Source organism: Gallinula chloropus (assembly GCF_964237585.1).
Source record: "Gallinula chloropus genome assembly, chromosome: 8".
Classification (NCBI taxonomy): domain Eukaryota; kingdom Metazoa; phylum Chordata; class Aves; order Gruiformes; family Rallidae; genus Gallinula; species Gallinula chloropus.
In genome coordinates, this window is record NC_140093.1 from 13599708 (window position 1) to 13619932 (window position 20225).

Sequence of the window (20225 nt, forward strand, 5' to 3'; positions counted from 1 at the left end):
CTGCTGTGTGTGACATATTACACTCACAGCAGTGTGGTTTGTGGGGAGTGAGGGAGAACTGGAATCCGAGGGAGGCTGGTGAGGAGGCAGAGCAGGGGCTGTGAACGCCTGTCCCACGTGTGGGAGAGGGGCAGGAGGCTGACAATGGGGCAGGGCAGCGAGCACCAGATCCTGCCGCACCAAGCATGGGTAGTGCCCCTCCTGCTGCCAGGCTCCCGGCTCTCAGCAGCCCTCCTGCCGCCAGCCTGCCGGGAGCTCCCTGGGGAAGCCTCTCAGCCCGTTTCCCTGGTTCGGGACACAAGGCTTATCACACAGATTCCTGCGGCTGAGCAGTGAGCGGGCAGCAGCGCTGCGAGAGCTGTGCCAGGCAAGAGGGACTGCGGCACCGGGACTGGCGGCGCAGTCTGGACAAGGGCATCGCTTCTGTGCCCAGGGCTGTGCCCATCCCCTCCTGAGCGCCAGCCCAGTGTTGAAACACACACGAAGGAACAACCAGACCCTCACCAGGGCTGGGGCCGGGGTGTCTGGGGAGCTCGGGGAGCTGGCAGGGTGTGAGCAGGGTGCACAGTCAGGGAGCATCGCCTGCGGCACCCAAACTGGGGGGAAAGACAAATGCCCCCCCCCAGAAACCACGCTCCCTGGGGCCATCGGGGGGGCACCCAGCCCTGCACCCAGCCCTGGCTCTCACACCCGCTGGGCCCCAGGGTGGCAGGGAGCGCTGCTCTGCTCTCCGCCCTCGCCCTCCTCCTGGGACGCTGGCAAGGCGCCTCTCCTCGGGGCACAGGCGCGGGACACCCGCGGCGGCCCCCGCCAGCTCCGCGCTTTGCCCCAGCAAAGCGGCGGGATGGGGCCGGAGGCTGAGCAGGCAACGCGCAGCTCCCGCGCCCTGCGTTGTTCTGACCCCGCTGAGCTCCCGTCGCTGCTTCCGTCGCGGGCCCGGAAGCGGAAGGGGGAGGGGAGCCGAGGCAGCGTGAGGAGATGGCGGCCCGCGGCAGCGCGAAGCGAGGGGCCGGCGCCAGGGCGGCCCGCGGGCCCGACCCGCAGGAGGAGCCGCCGCCGCCGCTCCAGGCCGTGCTGGTCGCCGACAGCTTCAACCGCCGCTTCTTCCCCATCTCCAAGGACCGGCCGCGGGTGAGGAGTCCTTCCCCTCCGCCTGCCGCCTGCCGTCTCGGGCCGGTGCCCCCGGGGCCGCCAGTCCCGGCCCCGGCCCCCCGGGCAGCTGGAGCCGCCGGCACCTTCGGCCGGGCCCGCGGCGTGAGAGCCCCGGGCCGGGTCGGGAGGAGACGACCCTCTCCCCGCGCCTCAGCCGGCGCCGGGTGCTGCTGGGCCCCGGCGTCGCCCCGCGCCCGGGCGGCCCCCACCGCCACGGTTTCTCTCGCCGTCCCGCGGAGGCCCGTGGCCGGTTCTCCCCGCGCAGAGCAGGCGGTGTCCGCCGCCGGAGAGGCAGCGCGGGTCTGAGCGCCGCTGCTGGCTTGTCCATATGGCAGGGCGGGCTGCCCCGCGTGCTTGTCTGTGGCGGGGGTGGCGGCGGCTGGGGCAGGCGCCCGCCTGGCAGGGTCAGGGGCAAAGCCTTTCCCCTCGCCAGCAGCGGTGGGTGAAGGAGCACGGCCGGGAAAACGGGTGGGCAAAGCGCTTTAACTACCCAGGTCAGAAGGCTGTGTGTTACAGGAAAGAAGAGTGCTTTTGGAGAACTCGGGTCTGAAGCATTATCTTGCCTCATCTGCTGGTTAAATGTTTGGGGTGGTCATAATTACAGACGCGAGCTCAGGCCTTAAACAAAGCATCACCAGGAATGAGTTAAGGAATAGTGTGAGATCGCTCAGTTGTGAATCAGTAACTTGGTTGGGAAGCGTGGCTGCACTCTCAAGTCAAGAGAACACTTGCTGTGCTTTGGGTTGGGTTTTTCCCCCCTGTGTTTAATTCTGGATGCTCATATTCCAGTGGCTTCATCATCCATGTCTGACAGGTTTTTCTTGCTGCAGTTAAAGCCTGAGTCAGGGAATCAGCACTCTGGGACTTTTTTTTTTTCCCCCAGTGTCTCTTATTTGTTTGAATCCTCTTGAAGAGATTTGTGTGTGACAACCTCCCTTTTATTTATGCTTTCCTCTCTGAACCAAAGATCTGCCCAGAAACTAGCTCTTACTGTTTAGGTCTGCTCTAAAAGCTTTTGATAAAAGGTGGTGGAGACATTACTAGTTATTTTTCTGGTACTAATGATGATGGTGTGTCCTCAAATTGGAAGGGTCTATTGCTGATGTTGAGGTACAGATGGTTTGTTGAGCTATTTTTTCCCCCTGGTTTATTTTTTAGGCTCTTTTACCTATGGCAAATGTGGCCATGATTGACTATACCTTGGAGTTCCTAACAGCAACTGGAGTGGAAGAAACCTTTGTTTTCTGCTGTTGGAAGTCAGCTGAGATAAAAGAGCATTTACAGTAAGAATCTTCTCTTTAACTTTATTGTGGAAAGGATTCTTGCATCCCCCCAACAAGCCTCAAAGGTCTCGCTGATCCTTCTGGTGAAAACTGTGTGCAGGGGAATTCCTTTCAACAGTTGTTCTCCTACTGTGTCTCAAAAAGGACCGTTCTTCCCGTGAGGGAGTGGGGCTGTGGGGTGTGTTAAAAGGGCTGGGTATTTTGGAATAGGGTTTATATTAGCATTTCTCTCTTCTTGTCTAGAAGCAGGGAATTCTTGTGGGTAGCTGTGTAAATTAGAGTGCCCCCTTTTGCCTCATGCCCCACCTTGGTGCACCATGTGGCATACAGAAACAGCTCTCTCAGCACCTTTACCTCTGCATGCTGCAGGTTTGCAAGCTGAAGAGGAGCATGCAGAATTGGCATGCAGAATCTTCCCCTGTCTGAAGTGCTGCTTTCCAAGGGGGGGTGGAAATTAAGCTTGGGTTATGTGTAACTTTTCCTTCTGCTGTGTCAAAACTTGGCTCCTGGTGAAGCTGGGCTTCCTAAGTTTCCATAAGCTACTCAAAAGTCGAACCCTCTTCAGTTCACCTGCTGTGCGCCTACGGATAGCGGGCTCCTAGCGTTCTCCTTGCGTTCTCTTACGCATGTGGCATGCCCTGGGGCAGCGTGTTCTAGTCTGTTCTCTGCAGGAATATCATCCTTATGCCTTCCTGATGCAGTTTTCTCCTTCCAGAAAATCCAAGTGGTGCCGGCACACCTCTCCCAACACGGTGCGCTTCGTGACCTCGGACCTGTACCGCTCCCTGGGCGACGTGCTGCGAGACGTGGACGCCAAGTCCCTGGTTCGCTCTGACTTCATTCTCGTCACTGGAGACGTGGTGTCCAATTTCAATATATCCAAAGCCCTGGAAGAGCACAAGTAGGTGTTGAAAGGAGCACTTACCTGGTGTGCCCCACGCTCTGGGCTTTTAAGTCTCTCAAGTCCTGCCCTTCTTTCTCAGGTTGCGTCGTAAGATGGAGAAGAACGTTTCTGTGATGACGATGATATTCAAGGAGTCCTCACCTGGGCACCATGCCAGGTGCAAGGAGGATGACATAGTTATTGCTATGGACAGCGCCACAAACCGTGTCCTTCACTACCAGAGAACCCAGGGGCTGAAACGCTTCCGCTTTCCGATGGTGGGTCAGGAACCTGACGGGTGGAAAAGGGCTGCGGTAGTGCATCAGCCCCCCGCCCCTTCCCAAGGAGGTCCTCCCTGAGAGAGGCCTGGGGAGCTGTGCTTGCTGCTCCTTTTGGAGGAGCAGGTGGTAGGAAGTAACGCTTGGTAAACTGGCTTTTTTATTTTCCCCCTTTAACCTTTATTTGAGGCTTGGTGAAACTGTTCTGCGACCTGTGTGTGGTTGGGACTCATTTCAGAGTCTGAAGACGGGGCAGACCTATTTCTCAATTAAGTGTTTGGATTTGACTTGTTTTCTCCTGTGTGAAACAAGGGAGGTGGACAACTTGTGGATATTCCAACAATTTCCCAATTTGAGATGCATTTGTCACTGTCATACACAAACCATTTTGGAGCAGCACCGAGCCTGGCACAGGGAGTGGAATAACAGCAGGTGCCTACTGTTACCTCTGCCTGTACTGTTCACCAAAAAAGGTTATGGGCTCTGCTAATATTGCAGTAAGTGCTCTGAAAAAGCCTGTGGAGGCATCCTTGTCCAGTGAGAGTTCTTTTTTGCATCTCTCTCATTATATGGCATTTTCATCTCCTTGTTTCCTTCAAAGGATAGCACAAATGAATGTTATGAAACCAAATCGGGGAAAGAGAACCCCAACAAATGAAACCCAACAACAACAAAACCCCCACAGCTGTAACAATCACAGGGGGAACGGAAGCCATGAATATTGCATTTTGATTTGTTACTGTTCTTTGTACATTGGTAGCTCCCAGCAACTAAGGTAAGGAGTCTCTTGGATGAAAAGTGGTTGTTCAAAGTACAAGCTGTTTCTTGGAGAGCTGCACTCTGTAAGGACGAGTGCAGTCGCTGCTGACTGACGCTGCTGTGTGTGTGAGCTGGCTGTGCCTGCTACGCTTGTGCTTCAGTGTAGATTGTAGAGTTCTCTGATCTTCAGAACTTCAGCTAGTTTAATTATTCAGTCATTACCACTCCTGTCTTATAGAAAGCTTTTGGGTTTGGTACTGTGTGAGGCACTCGGATCATCTGAATTTTTTCTTCCTTCAGAGTCTGTTCCAGAACTCTATTGAGAACATCGAGGTGCGCCACGACTTGCTGGATTGTCATATCAGCATCTGCTCTCCCCAGGTGAGCTCTGCCCTTCTCAGGGTGTTCTCTGCTGGTGTGCCTGTGTGTGCTGGGTTTGGATCCCAGAACTCCCAGTTGTGCTGAGTGACTGAGCTGAGAGCCTGAATGTGGCACTGCTCTGCGGGCTGGGAGAGTGCTCAGTCTGTACCAGGCTGCCATTGCTCCAGCACAGGTAGAGCTAGCAGAGGATGCACTGGTAGACTGTCTGATTAGGCATGGGATGAAACTGTTCTGGAAAATGAGTGATTTCACCCTGAGTGTAGTAACATCTGTGGAGCTGAGGTGATGCCAAGTGAGATGGAAAAGTGTCAGTACATGCAAGCTGGTACCATTTTAGGGTAACATTCAGGGTTATTCCAGCCTAGGCTCGCTAACATCTCTTCCACATCTGAAAAAGCTGGTCTACAGCCTTCCCTTGGGAGTGAAGCTGCAAAGTAAGGATGGGTAGTTTGCTTGGAAATGCTGAAGTAATGTTTTGCCCCTTGGGAAAACCAGAATCTCTTCACAGCTTCCACTAGAAGGAGATGGGAAGGTCAACGCTCCTAGCAGAAGGAATCAAAGCTTTATTCTAGGCAAGAGCATCGCTTTCCTGTAGTGTGAAACTCGGCACTCTGAGAGCAGCTGTTAATTATCTGGCTTCCCTGGGAACATTTGCTGCTAACTATGTATTTCTTATCTTTTATATATATACATATACACACTCTATAGATATTAATATGTACATTCCTTATATTTTATTCCTGGCAGGTGGCTGAGCTGTTCACAGACAATTTTGACTACCAGACACGGGATGACTTTGTGCGTGGCCTGTTGGTGAACGAGGAGGTAAGGAGAGGGCTGTTCAAGGGAGATCCTGTTACCTTGCAGTAGAGAGGCTTCTGATGCACTCCTGCCTGTCTCCAGGTCCTGGGGAACCAGATCCATATGCATGTAACAACAGAGGAGTACGGGGCCCATATATGCAACTTGCTGATGTACGAAGCCGTGTGCTCTGACATCATCCGGCGCTGGGTCTATCCTCTGACTCCAGAAATGAACTTCAGTGATGACAAGAACCAGAGTTACACCCACTCTAAACACAACATCTACCGGGGAGTGGACGTTAGCCTTGGCCATGGCAGCGTGCTGCAGGAGAACGTGCTCATCGGGCAGGGAACCGTCATCGGCAGCGACTGCTCCATAACGAACAGCGTCATTGGGCAGAACTGCAGGATAGGTGAGTGCAGGCACGGGGACCTGAGGGTGCAGGTTGTTGGGATTTAGCTATTAAAGTGCATTTGGCAGGGTGATAGGTGGGTACTGACTGACTTCTAATGGGAAGAAAGGAAAAAAGGACATTTTTTCAGTAGAGGAGATAAAGTTTTCACAGTAACATAGTGATGCTGAAAGGTGGAAGGCGTTTCATGCAACTAAGTTGTTTCAGCTGTAGGGAATGCCTGACCTTTACTGATCAATGGCTATCATCCACCAGCATCCTGCCAATGAGGGACACAGGTCCCTGGCTCTGTGAGCTGCCTGGTACTCCCTTCTTGTCTTGTCTGGAATTTTTTTGTGGTTTGGCTGTACTTGTGCAAAACTAAGATGTCAGTTGTTACTGACAACTTGTTTAAGTCTCTCCAGAGAACACACTCATCTTTCAGCTTTGGGTGAGAAGTGGCTGTAGGCCTCTAAGGCAAACTTTTACCTTTCATCTAACATCTGTCATGCATCAAGGGCATTGGGACTCAGTAAGACACTTTCTAGTGGGCTCAGGAGTGTGGGAAGGCCGCCAACTGCCTTGATTAACATATTTGTGCTTGGTGATTTATCCCAGGTGATAAAGTCATTTTGGACGGAGCTTTTCTCTGGGACAGAGTACACATAGCAGACAATGTGGAGATCTGCCATTCTGTCATCTGTGATGAAGCTGAAGTGAAAGAGAAAGTAAAGCTAAAGCCCCGCTGTGTCCTCTCTTCTCAGGTGAGCTGCATCTGTGGCTGTGCCACTCTCTGCCTCTCTTGGCAGGCTACTAGACTTACCCCAGGCCATACCAGAAAATGGGGCTGCTCCAAACCTTTTTTGCAGAGGTGGGGTGTCTGCTACAGCTCCCACCTTTTCCTTCCTTTTGTTTGGCATGGGTAGGACAGCATGTGACCTAGCAGTGCTGATGTCTGCAGTTACACTTGTTAGCATGCTTCTTGTCCCTGCTGGTGGAGGTACAAGTGATTTCTTCATTAAGATGTTGCATATATTTGCAGGTAGTAGTAGGTCCTGGCATCACTCTTTCTGAGGGAACAGTGATCTCTCTGCACCCACCAGATGAGGAGGAAGAGGATGATGACCAGTTCAGTGATGATTCTGGTGTGAACAAGGAGGAAAGCAAAGTGAGACTGAAAGGTATGAGAGGCTCTGGCTCCATGCAGGTGGTTCTGCCTTCTGTGATCTTTTGGGGTCTTTCCCTTCCCCCATTCTGGTCTCTGCAGTGCCAGGCTGGAGCTCAGTGCTGCCACCAGCTTGGAACATGTGTGGTTTTAGTAGGGCAAGCAAGGATATTTGGCTCAAGTTGGACATTGAGATGTACCTCATTACCCCAGTATTAAAAATCTTTGGAGACTCATCTATTTTGTGTTTTTCTTAAGAGTAGGAACTTTGTGGGACACAGTAAGCTGAAGAAGGAAGAGATGTTTGGTTCAAGGGAGGTTGCAAGATTTGTGTCCTTGTACCTGGACTATGTCCTAGAGCTTTGTCCTTGCAAAATGCTGTTTCTACCAGATGGGGTTTGTTGAGGGATCTAAACAGTCAGCTCAATGTGGCTGCTGTAGGGAGGAGTGAGTTGGTCACTTCTCAAGACAAGTGAGAAAATAAAAGCTGAAATCCTGATGCATCTGCAGGAATCCCAGCTCCCTCTTGATGAAGGATATTTAGGGGCAGTGATGTGTGGGTTGTACCCCGGTGTCTTTCAGGTTTGCCTGTCAGAAGATCCAGTATATGTAGCTCCTAATTGTCATTTCTTTTTCAGGTTACAACAAAAAGGATGTGGGTGTAGAGGGCAGAGGTTATCTCTGGAAAGCAGATGACAAGAATGAAGAGGATGAAGAAGAGCAGAGACAAAGCCTATGGGGTGAGGAAAAGTTTGGTGTGGTCATCTGGGGATGGACAGACAGACCTGTGTCGGGAAAGCATCCGACTGGGATGCTGATAATTGTGTCTAGAATAAGACCTGTGCTTTGGGAAGCAGACTGCCTCCAGATAACGTGTTGGGGGGCAAGGTGAGAGGTGAAACAGGTGGTGGACCAGATTCTCTCTCCTCCTGTGCTCTGTGGAAGATGTTTGTTATATGTGTCCCTACATTCATACACGGAACTCTCCGCTGTGAATGGTGCACTGTGGGCTACCAGGCCCTTCCTTAGAGGGAATATGCTTTGGCTATTCTGGGTACTGCTGGCTTTCTTCCTGCTGGTGACAGCGTCTGCTGACATTGCTCCGTGGTGAGTCAGCAGTCTGCACAAAATGCCTTTGCTTCTGTCCCTGTCCTTTGTTGTCTGCCTGCAGATCCTTAAAAAAAAAAAAGTCCCATTCTCCTGTGCCAGCTCTAGCATTCCCTCTGCAGCAAATCTAATCATATGGACCTGAAAGTAGAAGGTTCCTTGCAAGGACATATAGTTGCTGACTTGGTTGGGAACCTGGGACACCTGGTTCCTCATGCAGTTTTTGAGTGTTGAATGGCGCATCTTCTCTTCTTCATCAGGCCCAGCTATGCATTCAGAGGAAGAGAGTGAGTCAGACAGCGACCTGAGCATGGGCTCTGAGGAGCCAGACAGTCGGGCAGCATCCCCTCAGCTAGATGACATCAAAGGTGAGAGATGGGCTGTTAAAAGTAAGGTGACTCTGCAGATAATGCAGTGAGTGTGAGATTCGTGCGGCTTTCTCTCAGTGTATTGAAATTCTGTGGATGTCTGTGTTTGCTTCCTGACCTCACTTCCTGCATTTTCCACTCAGTTCTTTAATACTCCCTCTATTACTGTTGTGATAACCCAAAGTGGCCAAGGATGAGAAGCTGGACAAAGATCCTCTGTCTTTCTCACTCCTGATCAAAGTCATGAGAGTGACCTCCCTGGGCTGTCTTTAAATGGCATTGCCTGAACTTGGAGATTGTAGGAAGGTCCAGAGGAGTTTCTCTGTGTGGACAGCTTAATGCTGTAATTGTACTGGAGAATTAAATGTCCTCATGGGATCTGCCTCTTTTGGCAAATACATTTTGAGTTTCTGTTTTATTGTGTTAGGCTTACCTGGATTTGAAAGGGGTTCAAGCCAAATTGGGGAAAAAAGAAGAAAATAAAAAGCTTTTTTCATGATAAAATGTCCCTAAAAGAAATGAAACCAGTAACATTTACATTTGAGTTCACATTGTTAGGGGAAGGTGAGGCTCTCTGAATAGGTAAGGCTGGACTGTGAAGGTGTCAGAAACTCTGCTTTGAAAGGTTGCAGAGGCAAATAGCTTTGCTCTGGTTTGTGTGGATAGGTGAATGATATCTAGTAGCCATCTCCTTTATGGGAATTATACTCCACTATTGATAAGTACAGTGATGTGGGTTTGTGCCAGTTTACACTGGCAAACAAACATTGTGTCAGAACGGTCTCTTTGTTCAGGCTGTTGTCCCAAAAGTGGGCTCGTTGGCCTGGTGTGCTACAGTACACCAGCATACCCACAGAGCAGAGGTGGTTGGTTGGTTTCACTGTGCAGGGGCAGGTGCTAGCTGATAATTCCCAGAGCTAGCACACAGAACCTACAACATACCTATCTTGTTACAGGGTTAGAAAGACCCACCTAAATTTAAGCTAATTGTTTAGTAATTACTGCATCAACTGCTATTGGTCAAGCATATTTAAATTGGCAGGTATGATCCTTAAAGGTGTGGAGGGAGGTAATTTACATAGTCCTTCAATTGGGTGGGTGGTCACAATCTCCCACACACACCTTTCCCTTTGCCCTAGTTCCTGCCCATTTCTGTTGACTTCAGGCCTCTCTGGCAATGCCCCAGCTCTCTGTGCCTGACAGTGCTGGGTGTTTCCTCTTTATCGGTCTTTGCAGCTCTCCTTCAAGGATACATTTTAGCAGAGCATGCTTGTGCTTTTAATCAGTCCTTGAATTCCTCTTCAAAGCTGTAGTCCTTAGCAAAGGAAGGTAATACATGTAACCCTAAATTAAACAATGTCTGAGCACTAACCCAAACACTTTTCTGTCCCTGTGAAGTGGGAAATTCTGTTTCATACATGCCAAGGCCGTAGTTTGTTCAGTAAGAAACAGTTTAAAGAGTCTGTGCTGTCCCCTCTTGTCTCTAAATACCTGTCCTTTCTGTCATTAGTTTTCCAGAATGAAGTTCTGGGCACGTTACAGAGGGGTGAAGAAGAAAACATTTCCTGTGACAACCTGGTCCTGGAAATCAACTCCCTCAAGTGAGTGTTCCCTTAGGGAGCCCCCCCCACTTATGCTGAGCATAAATTGGGTTTCACAGCAGATCTGGAAAGATGAGAAGAAACCATGTGAATACCCATGTTTGATTGTAATACATTAATTCTATCAGTATAGAGCATGAGAAATGCAGATTAGAGGTCACGACTGAATGATGACAGGAGGTGATGGAGAGCACCAGCTGCATCTCCAGCATCCTCAGTGGTTAGGCTTTTCCTGCCCCAGTTCTGTAACAAGAGATTGAATCGCTATTAAGTAACTGCAGACTGAAGTGAGGAGCCAGCTCTTGGCACAGGCTGCCTGTAAGTTCATGCAGGGGCTGCTGCTCTGTGCATTGCAACATCCAGGCAGCTGCCTGCAGCTGGGGCTGTGCTGCTCAGTGGGTTGTCCGCTCTGTTTTTACAGCAGCAAGTCTAGAACACGTAGCCAGAGTGCCTTTTGCCTAGTATTTCTCAAATGCAGACCTGCTGCCCTCCTTTTGCACAGCAGTCTCCTGCAGCTCTCCAGTAGATGTGAGGGTGCTGTCCCTCTGGCAGCTGGTTCTGCTGCAGCAGCAGGTTTTCAGGACGTGTGGCCTTACGCAGGGCCTGATGCAATGCAGGGTGGGGTTATGGCCCCGATGCTTGGGGGGAAAAACAAACAGTCAAACAAAAAGTCTGGAAGATGAGAATCAAATTTCATGCTGCACCTCTGTGAGGAAACACAGCCTGCAGAGGTCAGACAGTGTGAAATGTTGGGGATTTTTACCTTTGTCCTTGCAGGTATGCATATAACATTGGCCTGAAGGAGATGATGCAGGTGCTCAGTAAAGTGATCCTGGAGTTCCCACTGCAGCAGCTGGATGCAAACCTGGACTCACAGAACTATTGCTCCGCGTTACTTCCTGTGAGTGCTGTTCCAAAGACGCTGCTTTGGACTTGTCTCCAGTGTGTAGGCGTCTGGGTGTCCGTTCAGGCTGAGAAGTCTTTTTTTTTTGTTAAGCCTGAAGCTATTTGCACTCCTTGAGTTTGTGAGCCTCTTTGTCTTCTGCAGAAATAAGTTGGAGTGAAACTGTTGTGCCTGCTTGACACAACTCAGCTGAGACTGGTGCTAAAGCAGAAGAACTTCTTCACAGTGAGGGTGACAGAGCCCTGGGACAGGCTGCCCAGGGGGGTGTGGAGTCTCCTTCTCTGGAGATATTCAAGACCCCTCTGGACGCCTCCTGTGCGACCTGTCCTAGGGAACCTGCTTTGGCAGGGGGGTTGGACTCGATGTTCTCTGGAGGTACCTTCCAACCCCTACAATTCTGTGAGACTGTAGGTCTGGAGAGCTCTACCACAGTGCCTATGCTTGTTTCTCTTTCCTGTGTGATATTGGAAGTGTGACACTTGTTAGAGAAGAGAGAGGGACTGTTAAAGATGTCTGTACAGGCTTGCTTTCCAGGAACACGGTTCCAGTCCACCATAAGCCTGTTCCTGGGGCAGCAGGGAGCGCTCCTCTCCCAGTGGGATCCTTCCTAAGGCCAGGTTTTTTCCCAGCTAAATGCAGAGGCATGATATTGTTGTCTTTGAGAGAAGATATGGAGTTCTGTTGTGTCTAAAGAGGCTGGGGTTGTATAATTGTGTGAGAGCAATTTTTGTTTCCTGACTTAAGGGAGACAAAATAGGATAGGACCTGCTTTAGGAAGCAGGCAGTCTTATCTTTGTGGTTTTGTTGATCCAGGCTGAAGCCGTTGCAGTGTTTTGTCTCTTTGTAGCTCGTTTGTGAATGTGAGTTTGCAAAAGCTACAGGTTATGAAGGTGCTTTTTCAGAATGAATGGGTCTGACACCTGTTTGGGAAGGAGCTTTGGGTTTTTAGGAGGTGAAGCTGAAGAGAAACACTAGACATCCTCATCATCCTTTCTCTGAGGAAGTATGTGTTTTCAGTTGATGGGGGGCAGGGGATGTGGGGTGGAAAACTGATCTTCTCTATGTAGGTTGTAAGCATGGCACTTAATTCATCTCCCAGACATGTGGAAGTGTTTTCTGTAGGAAACATCCATGTGAACTGATCTGTCCATCAGGTGGCTTAGTGAAATTTTGCTGTTCACTCTGTTTACATTCTGCCTGCTTTTGTTCACTTTTTTCCAGACTTGTTTTGGGTTTTTTTTTTCCTTGTCCTGGAAAAAGAGACTGGAAGGAGGAGAACTGAAGAGAGCATTAGAGTAGGTGTTAGGACTGTAAGTGGAAAGCAGTATATCTGGACAACAGGTTGTGTGGAGCTGGTGGCTGTGTAGGACAGGGATTTTTTTCCAGCTAGGATGTGACATCTCTTTCTGTCTCCCAGATTGGGACCTAATCTAACGTGAATGGAACAGGAGAACTTCACTGCAGCACCCATTCAGAAGAGGTTCTAGTCTAGGATAAAGGGAGTTATATAATGCGTAGTATTTTGTCTGACTACCCAAGACCTTTCAGTAGCAAAAGACTAACTGACCTCTGGGTGACTGTGTTTAAATTTATCTCATCATAAGAAAGCTCATGCTCACATTGAGCAGCAGAGACAGCAAATCAACTCTCCTTTAGTGAGAAACAGGGAATTCTCTAGGCAGGCATTGTGTGGCATGTGCATTTATGAAACACAAATTATCTTTAGCTTTATCAAAGAGATCCAATTGTCAAACCACTTGTGTCTCCATGTGCTCCTTTGTTTAAAAACAACCAGGAAGTTTCTTAGCTAATCCTTCTCTGGGGTGGTTTTGTGCCTCAGTGTCTCTGCTGTGTGCAGAATTGTGTGTGTGGCAGTGTCCTGGTGATGTTACTCACCGTTACAACAGCCCAACAGGTTTGATTTGAGACATGGCTGCAGTGGAGGTGGTGAACCAGCCTCTGAAGGCTCCCTGAGCGGGCATCGTTGGGCTTCCTGCACAGCAGCTCTGTGTGTTTGCCAGCAGTGCTCTGAAGAGAGCAGTTCTTTGGGCAGAGCATGCCTGTTTGTACAGCATCTACAACGGTGGCTTTTCTGCAGCAAGAAACTTGTGGTTCCCTAATTAGTAAAAAGTACATTCTGTTAATTTACTAATAATTATAGCCTGTGAATGCCAAGCACTAGCTTGGTATGGGTTAGTACCTGAGCATGTAGCCAAAGTGTGAGGCTGTGCAGCTAAAACTTCCTTGACTGACTATTAGGTGCATCAGGCTGAGATCTGCTCATGATGGATGGCAGACGGCACGGTGCTATTTTGTGTGAGATGGGGATACTGGTGTTCTGGGAGTGGTGGATATCCGAAGCCCACTGAACTTCACAGAACTGGTTTATGTCTCTTGCTGCCTTTGTAGCTCAAATCTGACTGGGAGAAGCAGGAGGAAGATGGGTTGCTTGTGTAAGAGTGATGGTAGAGCAGTCCTGGACAGCCCAGGAGGGGGAATTGTGGAAATGCCATAGTTATGATGTGTGGTTTGACTTGAAACCACAGTATGTGCTCTGAAGTGCTGGCCCCTGAGCACCAAGCTCTGAAGCACTGCAGCAATTTTGGGAACCAAGCATCCAGGAAAGGATATGCCCACGTTTCTAGGTGAAATGTGGAGGCTTGAGAAATAATTACCCAGTTTGATGTGTGCCAGGGATCTTGTTTGGCTCCTGTACGAGTTGTAAAGCAGAGATGGTAGAGAAAACCTGACTGCAACCATGAACTAAGCAAACATGGGTGAAGCTGCTGATAAGCTGAAGGCTGTGCTGCTGCTGTCACTGAAGCAGCACCAAACAAGGTTAGGTAGGTGAGGATGTCTGAAGGGACCTGGGGGAGACAAGGTAGCAGTACAGATTGCTGAGCTGGCCAGCGCCTGGGTTTCTGCTAGTGAGCCTTACTCTTTGTAACATCATGCAAGCAAACACATAGGGGATTGCTTATTCAGGGGCCAAATGGATCTCTGCTTTCACTGGAGCAATTTAACAGTGATCAGCACAGATTATGGTGTAACAGGTTGGAATTAGGGCCTTGTGCTTTGTGGATACTTAGTGATGGTGTTCTGTGCTGGAGGTAGGGTTAAGATAGGCCTGGTGTTACGACTGTCCCTCTGGCAAAAGAAGAGCAGATCTCTGAAGCTGATAACCACTTCAGTGGCCTCATCCAGTGAGAAATCCCTGTCAGAGGAATTTGATTGCTTTCTCCAGACTGCAGACTGTTTAGAGGAGTTACTCAGAGCCTGGGAAGTTACGATGTTGTCCATAGGTCTCTTTGTCAGGTATCTTTTCACAGTTTTCTGTCTCTTCTCAAATCTAAAGTAATTGCAAGCTTCTAATTCCCCAGTTCAGGCTCCCCAAACAGCCTCTCTGGTCATGCAGGCTCATAGGCCTGTTTTTTGGTTTTGGGGGTCTGTGGGGCTAAGCCCTACTTTCCCCCAAGCACCAGTTCCAGCACAGTGCATGTTCCCAATCTGGGATGGTTGATTGTTCTTCTTTCCCAGCAATAGGCGTACTGGATGGAGTCCCAGGGTTGTGAGTGTTTATAGCTCTGCTTTCTTTGTTTAAATTACTTGCTTTCAGAAACTCAATAGCTTCTGGTTAGAGCTGTGTCCACGTATGACTTAAAGGCATTAACAGATGGGTATTACAAAATACTGTGTAGCCTGGAAGGAACTTACAAGTAGCTTTACTACATTTGAAGTGAAGAAGTTCAAAGGATAACAAAAACGCAGGAGATGGTTGTAAAAGAGGAGGTGAGAGTATTTAGAGTTAAGCCTTTTACTAAAGGCTAAAATACTGCCTGGAAACACGCTTTCCTTAAGGCAATCCTCAGCTTTTTGTTGTGGCACCAGGATGGTGGGGATCATTCTGTGCTGTTACTGCTGTTCCTTGAGCCAGTCGATGTACTACTATACAGATCAGTTTGCTTGTACTAATCCCCTTTGTTTCTGCTCAGACAGGCAGATTCCAGCGCCGTTGCATAGCAAATGCATCTGGAGAGGTGCTGCAGGGTACTACCCACCCTGAGCGGTGGAGCACTGTTTCCTAGTACAGGCGAACTTTGGTAGTGCACACTGGCCTGGGTTCTAGCTCTGCTGTGTGACCCAGCTTCTGCCTGTTAACAGTTGTCCAGCACAGAATAATGGTGATTAACTCTGTAGGTGACTCAGAGCTTCTTCATCACACCCAAACCCCGGTGGATTACCTGTTTTGCTTTGAAATGGATCATATCTGTTCTGTAAGGAGACACAGTGGGAAGCACAGTGAAACAGCCTATCTGGACAGGCTTGCCAGGCTTGTAGTTTCAGGAGTGCCTGCTGTTGAATGAATCCATTTAAAAAGATGTAGAACTCTTGATTTAATTTCCTCCAATGTTTTTGTAGGATGGGCCAATGAGAACTTTTTGTATCTTCTTCTAGTTCCAGTACCTTTTAAAATTGTTGTGGGCAGGAGTGTAAGAGTCATCAGTACCTCCTGCCCCAGGTTCAGGTCACCGTGTGCTGCTTGGCAGAGGTTTCCCTGGTGTTTGCTTTCACAAGTGAAAGAGCTGGGGTGGAGGGGGCTCAGACAGAAAGACTGTTTAGAGAGGCACCACCAAAATCTTCAGTTTAATGACTTCAGAAAAAATAAGCCTTGGTGGAGAAAACTGAGATCAGGTAATAGCATAACAACCTCTTGCCTTTCATCCTTCCCACCCCTCGTTCCTTGCAGCAGACTCCAGGATCCAAAGAAGCCTGTAAACCCACAGCAAATGTGTGCCTTGCGCTTAGGGGCAGCTCCACTGCATTCCTGTTTTAGGGGTCACTGTTTTGCACTGTCCAGTTGTACTCAGCTGATAATCATCCTGGCACTATCCTTTTTTTTTTTTTCACTTTTTTTTAGTTATTTGCTTTTCTGCTTTGAAGGAAAGTTCCACTGAAATGTCAGCTGCTCTGTGGGGGGAGGTTTGAGTAGCATGTGTCTTCTCCTTATCAAGGTGCTGTGAAGTAATTTTCTTTGAGTGCCAGACTCCACTAAGCATGTTTATTGTGATAATTTAGTATTCTATCCAGAGAGACAAACCCAAGAAAGCTAATAGATATCCTCAGAGGTGCTTAGCAAAGCCAGGTCCTGTCTGCACACATGAGACTTAATAGTATCTGTTTCATGGGCAGAGAGGGGTGAATGTATTAAGTGGTGAGCTGAATGGTTTCTTAAAATGCTTCCCTGGGTCACTTGTAGTGTAAGACAGCTGAGAAGCAGGGCTGACCACACACATCTCAGCTCAGAAACTCTCTGTGTGCTTTTCCCTGCAGCTGTTGAAGAACTGGACCCCATTGTTTAAGAACTACATAAAACGGGCATCGGATCACTTGAACGCCTTATTTGCCATTGAGGAATTCTTCCTGGAACACGACAGTCTCTGCACCTCAATAGCTAAAGTGAGTATCTGCTCCCAGCTCAGAGGACCTGTTTTTGCTAGGTTCATGGTGAAGTGCTTGTCTGTTTTAGAGGAGAGAATTTTGGGGTCTCGGTGGAGAAGGGGTATAGAAAATACATCTGTAATAATTGCTTTTAAAAAGCCACTTCTGGGTCTGCCTGTGCCTCTGAGGGTGAGTATTAGTTACCAGCTAAGGGTGAGTATTAGTTACTAGCACATGGCCTGAGGGAGCTATCATTTTGCAGCTCCTAACCAGGATGCCCGTGTTGTGTGACACTGGAAGAGGGGAGGCCAGAGGCTTGCTGTAGGAAGAGCTTCATTTCATTTATCTCTCTCTGGTCCCCGGGATCCAACTGCCAAAAGGTTGATCCGATTTAAGAGAGCAAACAAGTAAAGCTGGGATTTCTTATTCCAACTGAGCTCGTTATGAAACTGGGAGTAAAGGGGAGCTGATGTGTGGCTTATTGCCTATCTCTCCGTTTCTTGAGATTTGTCAGTGTGTTCCTCCTCACCCTCCTTCACCAGTATTTTGTCCCTCCATCCTTTCTGCCCTATCACACTTAGAGCTTTTGACTTGAAGCACAAGTCTTTCCTTCAGCAGTGTCTCAGGAAAGCCCCATCTCTTTTGGAAGAGCTGAGCTAGAGCCAGCTTAACTCTTGGTTCCTCAAGAAAGAGTAATCCTAACTTCTGCTATCAGTGCTTCTGGCTAATGGCAAAACACTTAGTGCTGGAGCCAAAAGCTTTCACTTTGGTGAGCCAAAATGTCCTTGAATTACAGCAATTGTTTGGCATGTGTCCATTGTTCTAGGGGCCTGGGTTTCCCTGGAGGCTGGGAATTGAAGTGACACTTTATATTTGGAGTTGGCAGCCAGCTTTGTCAGTGCTCTGCCACAGGGAGACCGACCGCAGAGTGTGGGCTCTGCCTGCGCACAAAGGCACCCTGAGAGAGCACGACGGCGTCTTACCCTCGCTGCGCTGGGCAGGACTTTGAGCTGATGAATGACCAATTGCTCTGACACCTGCCATAAGGCACTTGTAAGAGAGAACTGGCAGGAGGAGGGAGCCTGGGGCAGGGCTGGATAGATCTGTGCTCTTCTCTGCACATGTCACAGTTAGGTCTGCTTTGGGGATGGGTTTTGGGATGCTTGAAAAAGAGAACTTCAGTGATGTCTTGACCTGTCATCCTCTGTGGCCCTTTGTTGCCCGCAGCTCTCAGGCTTCATCCACAGAGCTGAAGCTGATGGGGATTGAACTTTGACTCGTTATGTGTCATAGCATCTAACTGTCAGGAGCAGAAGGCTTGGTAGGAGAAGCACAGTTATTTTTAACAGTAACAGCCAAATGAAGCAGACTGAGTGCCTTCTGTTGGAGCTGGGAGACACAGATCTTGTGCGAACTTAATGCTTGGATGTGAGCTAGCCCCAGAGGAGCTCACAGAGAGCCCTGTTGCTCTTTTCTCATCGATGCAGGTGTTGATGACATTTTACCAGCTGGAAATTCTGGAAGAAGATGTAATTCTCAATTGGTTCTCTTTGCGGGACACATCTGACAAGGGAAAGCAGCTTCGGAAAAACCAGCGGGTAAGTCTCAGGGATGTCTACAGAGGGTGTGTTGGGAGGGCTGAGAGAAAGAGAGAGGCAGCAGCTGCTGAAAGAAACTGTGAGTGGAGTTCGATGCCACTGCCCCTTCTGTGGAGCAGCTGTTGGGCCAGTAACGCACCAGCGCGTTGAACTCTCAGCGGCACAACTTTGCTCTCCAGAACAGAGAACGTTTCTGTGTGTGCTGCCATAGTTGTCCTGTTTGGATGAGGAATGGAGGTAGTAGGAGAGGGAGGTTGGTTTTAGTGGGCTCTTTGGAGCACGAGGCCAGCACTTTTTGGAGTGGCAGCACGGCTTCTCTAAGCCAACACCCATTTGAAATGGGCGCGAGGCCAATGCCCTGTGCGCTGGCCCCATGCAATTCCTTTGAAGTTTTTGCTCCTGGCTCACCAGTCCCCTCACATGTATTTCTAAACCTTTGCTGTACTGAGTGGTTTCATTTGGCTCGTGTTGGAAGGAGTGTATAAACTTCCCCCCTCCATCAGGCAGAACTTTGTGCTGCAGTTTGGCTGAGCCCCGTGCCAGTCCTCTGGATCTGGAAGAGGAGCAGGGTTAAAAAGCCATCTCTGAAGAACTCCAACTTTGTTTAAAACCTTTGCAAAGTGAGCTTTTAGTATAGGTCAGCAGTGCTTTCAGCTGCTTATTTGACTCCAGTTAAAAGGTAAAATGAGCTGCTGCCTTCATTGCAGTTTCTCAGACAGTAGTTTTTTCCCCAGCAGAGTTTTCCTAACGCATCTGAGCCAAGGTGCAGCTCATCTCTTTCCTCTCAAGCTCCGGAAAACCCTCAAACTTTTGTCTTTCTGTTGAGTGTTGTGGGGATTGTCTGACTGGAGGGATCTCCCTCAGGAATCTAATGAGTCTGGGTTTGTCTGTGGAGTCCCAGTTGTTTTTCATCTAAACCTTTGTCTCCCTCAGTGTGTCTCTGTTTCCTCTTCTCCTACAAACACTCTTTCCTCATGTGGGGTGGTGGTGCTCATTGATACAGCGTAGTTGTCGAGTGTTCCCATCATCTGTTTGGCGCCACTTGTTACCCAGTTACTTTTCATTCCCTCTGCAGCTCCAGAAGTTTATCCAGTGGCTGGAAGAGGCAGAAGAAGAGTCGTCTGACGGCGACCAAGACTGACACGGTGGTTTGGCATGAGAAGAGGCACTCTCACTGCCTTTCTGGGCCGAGTGGGCAGGGCAAGATCAATGCTGGTGCATGGTGTGTGGATGTGGGGCCTGACATCGAAGTGACTGACAATCCCATCGTTAATTAAGTTGTGTGTTCCCAACTTTGCCACTTCCCTCCCTCCCTCCCTTGCCCAGTGGCACCTTATGTTGGATAGTTGCAGCCCAGTGTAAAATCCATAAGGGAAAAGCAGGAGGTGGTGATACCCAGAGTCCCTCTGGAGCATGGATATGATGTACTGTGAGCTATCTTTTGGGAGGTCGTTGTTACTAATAAAAGGGAGCAAATAGATGCAAATGCATGCACCACTAACCATTGGGGTTGTGGAAGAATGGTCATACAGCTAAGTTATTTGGAGTCACTGTTGCTTCTGGAGCTAAGAGAACTTCTGCTGAAGAGACACTGGCAAGGTTGGTGAGGAGGAGCATGTAGGATCTGGAGTACAGGACTGGGATCCAGGGGTCCCTGTGCCTGGAGAAGATGCGGTTGTCTGAGGATGCACAAGGCGTTTTGCAGCCTAGAAGGTGCTTCTGTGATCTTTCCAAAAGGGAAAATCTTTAGCCATCTGCTGTGCTAGGATCTAACACGAGGTTGCAGGGTAGAGCTGGTAAAGCCATGTGTTTTCCCCTCCCACAGACCGGGGCGCGACGCGTGCTCAGCTCAGCTCCCGGTGGGGCCGGCTGAGGGTGAGTGTGTGCTGCCCAGTGAAAGCCTTAGATGGGATCTGTGGTCTGTGTGTCCCCACCTTAGCAGACACATAAAAAAGTGTCTTTTTCTTTTTTTATTTTTTTTTTGATAAAAAGGTGCTTGGCTCCTCCTGCCACACCAGCTCTTGTGTTTTCTTCTGGGGGCTGCTTTAAGGAGGATGCAAGTTCCTAAGTTTTGCTCCAGTGTGGAAAAGAGCAAACGGCATTTCCTTCAGC

At 49.2% G+C, this 20225-nt stretch overlaps 1 protein-coding gene across 1 annotated transcript; it reads left to right on the top strand.

Moving 5' to 3' along the window:
• Positions 1 to 975: 975 nt before the first annotated feature.
• EIF2B5 (eukaryotic translation initiation factor 2B subunit epsilon) lies at positions 976 to 19599 on the top strand. Its single transcript, XM_084267625.1, has 16 exons — positions 976 to 1131; positions 2311 to 2435; positions 3151 to 3336; positions 3419 to 3596; positions 4656 to 4736; positions 5484 to 5561; positions 5640 to 5952; positions 6550 to 6695; positions 6974 to 7112; positions 7735 to 7836; positions 8464 to 8571; positions 10082 to 10172; positions 10950 to 11073; positions 16408 to 16533; positions 18003 to 18113; positions 19189 to 19599. The coding sequence occupies exons 1-16, from the start codon at positions 979 to 981 to the stop codon at positions 19252 to 19254; spliced, it is 2127 nt and encodes a 708-aa protein (XP_084123751.1). The 5' UTR covers positions 976 to 978; the 3' UTR covers positions 19255 to 19599.
• The last annotated feature ends 626 nt before the right edge of the window (positions 19600 to 20225 follow it).

Bases quoted from the DNA above. Each gene is read 5' to 3' on its own strand.
- EIF2B5 (XM_084267625.1), top strand. From the start codon at position 979: ATGGCGGCCCGCGGCAGCGCGAAGCGAGGGGCCGGCGCCAGGGCGGCC. The intron at 4,737-5,483 runs GTGAGCTCTGCC...TATTCCTGGCAG, and splicing joins TCAGCATCTGCTCTCCCCAG to GTGGCTGAGCTGTTCACAGA. The intron at 8,572-10,081 runs GTGAGAGATGGG...TTCTGTCATTAG, and splicing joins TCAGCTAGATGACATCAAAG to TTTTCCAGAATGAAGTTCTG.